Below are 5,221 nucleotides of genomic sequence, written 5' to 3'. Positions count from 1 at the left end.
CACTCAAATTCAAAGTGGAAAGCTGAATAATCTTCTCATTAATGAAATGCAATGCAAAAAAAAAAAAGATTAAAATAATCCATTGGTAGAAAAGTGCAGTTGAGAATTTAGGGTTACAAAATGAAAATATTGCACTGATTCAAAAAAATTAAATAATTTTTGAAGTTTTGTAAATGCTAATTGCATTTAAAATGTGTAATGACGCGTCAGGTGTGTGTTTGAATTCTCACTGGTTTGATGAGGCTCTCGTTGCGATTAGGCAGGCCGGCAATGTAAACCTTTATATCCAGTTTGTCGTTGACGAGGCTGAAGAGTCGCTCAGGACTGTTAATGCTCATTATGGCCTCTTTACTGATCTTCACACTGATGCTTCCCATCAGCTCCTCCACAGAGATCTACAGACCACAGCAAACACTTCACACACAAATCCAGAACCGACAGAACCTCACATCCAAACGCCACCGCTTAAACGTCAGGGGTCCGTACGATTGTTAAAGTGATAGTTCACCCAAAATGAAAATTCTGTCATTAATTACTCAGTATAGAAAATTATGATCCGCACTCATGAGAACAATCTTCTTTTTTCTTTTATTTTACATTCATTACTAATGGGACCTTCGTTCATCTTCGGAACACAAATTAAGATATTTTTGATGAAATGTGAGAGCTCTCAGACCCTGCATTGACAGCAACGCAACTGTAATGTTCCCAGGTCCAGAAACGTAGTAAGGACATCAGTAAAACCGTCCATGTGACATCAGTGGCTCAACTTCAGTTACGAGTTACGTCTTCCGCCATTTTGGAGAGTACCCAAGAGCGTAATCGACGTAATCAGCGTTGTTTACGTTCGGAGGAGAAAGGCGTGCGCATGAACATAATCTGCGTAATTAGCGTTATGCTTAGGGGAAAGCGTGCGTATGTGTTGTGATACTCCAAAATGGCGGAAGACGTAACTCGGGGGGAGAAGAATTGTTAAATAAATTGTTATTTTTGTTTTCTTTGCACTCAAAAAGTATTCTCGTAGCTTCGCAAAACTGAAGTTGAGCCACTGATGTCACATGGACTGTTTAACCGATGTCCTTACTACGTTTCTGGATCTGGGAACATTACAGTTGTGTTGCTGTCTATGCAGGGTCTGAGAGCTCTCACATTTCATCAAAAATATCTTAAAGGGGTGGTTGATTGCGATTTCACTTTTTTAACGTTAGTTAGGGTGTAATGTTGCTGTTTGAGCATAAACAATATCTGCAAAGTTACGAAGCTGTAAGTTCGATGCAAACGGAGATATCGTCTTTTAAAATTCTGGCAGTTTAATGCCTACAAAAACGGCTGGGAGGGACTACAACAAGTTACTTCCCGGGTTCGTGACATCACAAACCCAGATAAACCCCGCCCTCAGGAAAAGGTAGCAAAGGGGGCGAGGCCATGCTGCGCTGCTTTAGAGAAGAGGAAGAGAAAACTAGAGGTGCACGTAAAAGTCTATTCCTATTAGGGGTTGAACGACTTCTGATTTTTTGAAGTCGAGTCGAAGTTGACTAGTCGCTGATGACGTCATTAATGAACAAATAAGTCTGGGGCTGTGACAAACACCTTGTGCACAGCTATGGCATATGACACAGCACTGCCCACACGGCTATTGCTCCTATAACAGCTTTTTTATCAGTTATTTTGTCTTTAAGTCGTTATATTTCTCACAGATTTCTGCTCGTTCTAAATCAGATACCGATAAAGTAGCACAGTAAAGATTACATTAATATGAATGCATTAGTGAGAGCGATTGCGTGTGTGAATTAATTATACCTGGCAGCGTCTCTCTACTAGTAGTGAAGCTGTGGAATTTAGTTATTAAGAAATATATGCTTGAACTTTTCAGTTTCTAAGCTATTTTATTGAGAAATCACAGAACAGTGTTGACAATACATTTCCGCTCTGAATGATTCTGTGCGCGTGATGTACGCGCTACTGTCTGTAGTCTATGTGTGTGCGTTACAGTGCAGCAGCGCATTAGATTAGAATGGCGATTAACTTACCTGTACAATAAGCTGTTTAAAACGTGCATTCTCTCGTTCAATTTCGAGCATCCAGTAATATAATCACACGTCTTGTGGAGCGCTTTCAGAGTATGCATTTATTTGTCATTTGAACTGTTTGGAAACGGAGCGTAAATGTGGAAGTCCTTCAAAGATTTATCATCCTGTTGCGTCCTCTATAGGACCAGCGACTAGTCGATGTCAAGCTTAAAGCGTCATGGCAGAGCATTGAAGTCGACTAGTCGATTAGTCGGTGCAACCCCTAATTCATATATGAATCGCGATTCTGCCTTCTAACGATTCTAATGGATTCACAAGTTTCAAAATCAATGTTCTAAAGCAGTGGTTCTTAATACTGTTCCTCGCGTCCCCCTGCTCTGCACACGCTCTGCATCTCTCTCTCTCTCTCATTCAGCTCAGCTCCAATAATGAACTGTTACAAACATAAACTTATTTTCACATAGCTATGAGAAGCGTTAAACATGGATGCTTGCAGTTGCCGTACTGTATTAAAGCTTTAATCAGGATAAAACTGTATATTAAAAGCTAACATAAGTAGTAGCATTTGCAAATAACAGCATATCTAAAAGTATGAGACAACAACAAACAAAAAACATAGGCCTACCATTAAAAGCCATGCTTGCACAGGTTCTGCACGATCATCTTCAATAATATCCTCTGCTTCTCAATCGGGCTCAAACTGATAAGCGATATTAACCATGCCTTTGTTTACAATACAACTGGAGCACATGCCGCTGAGGTGAGGGGCGGGACGTTTAGACAATCACAACACACTGGGCTAGCTAACCAATCAGATCCCATCGCCTATTTCTGAGGGCGGGGCTTCATAAAAGCAGGAAAAGATCAGCCCGATTCTCAGAGAAGGGACAGAGCTGTGTGGAATAAAGGTACATTTTGTGAAAAATAATGCTTTTTTTTTTTTTTAAACGAAGCATGAACATGTTAGACTGCACCCCACAAACACAATCAAGCCTAGAAAAAAAAAACTGTGAGCCACCGCTTTAATTTGTGTTCCGAAGATTAACAAAGGTCTTATGGGTTTGGAACGACATGAGGGTGAGTAATTAATGACAGAATTTTCATTTTTGGGTGAACTATCCCTTTAAAGAAATGAATAATTTTATTCAGTAAGGATGCATTAAATTGATCAAAAGTGACAGTGCAGTTATTTATAATGTTACAAAAGATCTCTATTTCAAATAAATGCTGTTATTTTGAACTTTCTACAGTATTCATCAAAGAATCCTGAAAAGTAAAATGTTTAAAAATAAAATGTGTGAAAAATCACAATTTCCACAAAAATATGAAGCAGCACAATTGTTGATGATAATCCTAAATGTTTTTTGAGCAGCAAATCATCATATAAGAATGATTTCTGAAGGATCATGTGAAATACTTTGATCACAGGAATAAATTACATTTAACAATATATTCACAAAACAGTTATTTTAAATATTAATAATATTTCAACAAAATTTTTACTGAATGGTTATCGATCAAATAAATGCAGCCTTGGTAAGCAGAAGAGACTTCTTTAAAAAACATTACAAAAACCGACCCCAAACTTTTGAATGGTGTTCTGATAGATACTAATGAACCAAGCAGAAGTTCAGTTCCTGAATGAAACATCAGTGTTTGTGCATCAGCAGTAGTGGTCAATCATGTGAAAGACTGTAAATCACATACTGGAACAATGAAGCAGGTCTTTTCAGACAGAGGGAATATGATCATCTATAATCATGATTGATTCAAACGCACCACATGCCACTGGCCATCATTGATGGCTTTTCCTCCGCTGGTCATTTTGATGGAGTATTCATTCTTAAACTGAACCTCGATGCGGCCAGACCGTAAACCCAACATAAACCAGGAGTCCTGCGAAGACTCGGCATACAGAATCACTCCCTCAGGATCAAATGTGCGGAAATCAAATTCAGCTGCAAACCTGTGGGAAAAATTCATGTTACACACTCCAAAGTTATCTTAGTATTACTTATATACTATCATAACATTTATTAATATTTTGAATTAGCTTTTAGGTTTTATTATATTTAGATTACATTTTTTTTTTCACCAGTTCATTTTATTTCTATTTCATTTAGTTTTAGTATTTTTTTTTACTTTAAGTAAAAGCTTTTTAATGTAAGTTTTCCATCTAATATTTAGATTTTATTTATTTCTGCTTTATTGCAGTTAGCGAAAAATATTTTATTGTTATTTATATACTACTATAGTATTTGTTTATATTTTGAATTAGCCAAGTTTCTGTTTTCATTTTAATTGTAGCTCATTTTAATGTTAGTTTAATTTTGTTAAATGCTTTTGTAATTTTTATTTTTTCCCAAATACATAAAAAAATAATTAAATAAATTGTATATATATATATATATATATATATATATCAACACATTTATTTTATTCAGTTAGTTGACAAAACTAAGTCTTTTTTAAAGAGTAAGTTTTCCACCTAATATTTCAAATGCATTTAATTTCATTGAGTTAGCAGTGTCAACACTGAAACACTCACAAAAGGATTGGTTTCTCATCTACGGAACAAATAACACATTTAAACTGAAACTAGCAGACACTTTTCTGGAATATATCAGACGAACCTTCAGAAAATGATGTTCATCCATTCAGGAGGTAAAACTAAATATTCTATCAGCTGCACTTTATAAAAAAGTGACTTTTATTTAATTTTTTTACATTTACATTTAGACATTTAGCAGACGCTTTTATCCAAAGCGACTTACAAACGAGGACAATGGAAGCAATCAAAATCAACAAAAGAGATTTTTTAACACTTAACATTTCAGCCATACTGTCATGTGTTTATATCTCATTTTTTCTTGTATCAGCATTTTAATACTCACCGACACATTTGCGTGAGCTCATGTTGTACTGGTATCCCGAAGGGCAGCGGCACTCAAACGTTCCCGGAGCATTGACACATTTAGAAGGTTCCACACACACACTGGGATACAGGATACACTCATTGATATCTGCAATAACACAACACCACCCCCCCCCACACACACACAATCAGATCCATAAACAAACAGCAATATACAAACATCAGCATTAGTGTTAGTTTAGTATCACTCGTATACTGTTTTCTTATTTATAATATATATATATATATATATATATATATATATATATATATACAA

The 5,221-nt window shown here is 36.1% G+C and overlaps 1 protein-coding gene across 1 annotated transcript in view; it reads right to left on the bottom strand.

Moving 5' to 3' along the window:
* The window catches only part of pros1 (protein S), a 24,091-nt gene that overhangs the window by 8,628 nt on the left and 10,242 nt on the right, over positions 1-5,221 (bottom strand). The window contains 4 exon segments of the mRNA XM_016258390.1: positions 231-395; positions 3,810-4,083; positions 4,281-4,316; positions 4,837-5,053. Coding sequence (XP_016113876.1) covers positions 231-395; positions 3,810-4,083; positions 4,281-4,316; positions 4,837-5,053 — 692 coding nt within the window.

This window comes from Sinocyclocheilus grahami, unplaced genomic scaffold (genome assembly GCF_001515645.1).
Source record: "Sinocyclocheilus grahami isolate Dianchi unplaced genomic scaffold, SAMN03320097.WGS_v1.1 scaffold1678.1, whole genome shotgun sequence".
NCBI lineage: Eukaryota > Metazoa > Chordata > Actinopteri > Cypriniformes > Cyprinidae > Sinocyclocheilus > Sinocyclocheilus grahami.
Note: the sequence above shows the minus strand (reverse complement) of the source record. Positions and strands in the feature narration are given on the sequence as shown.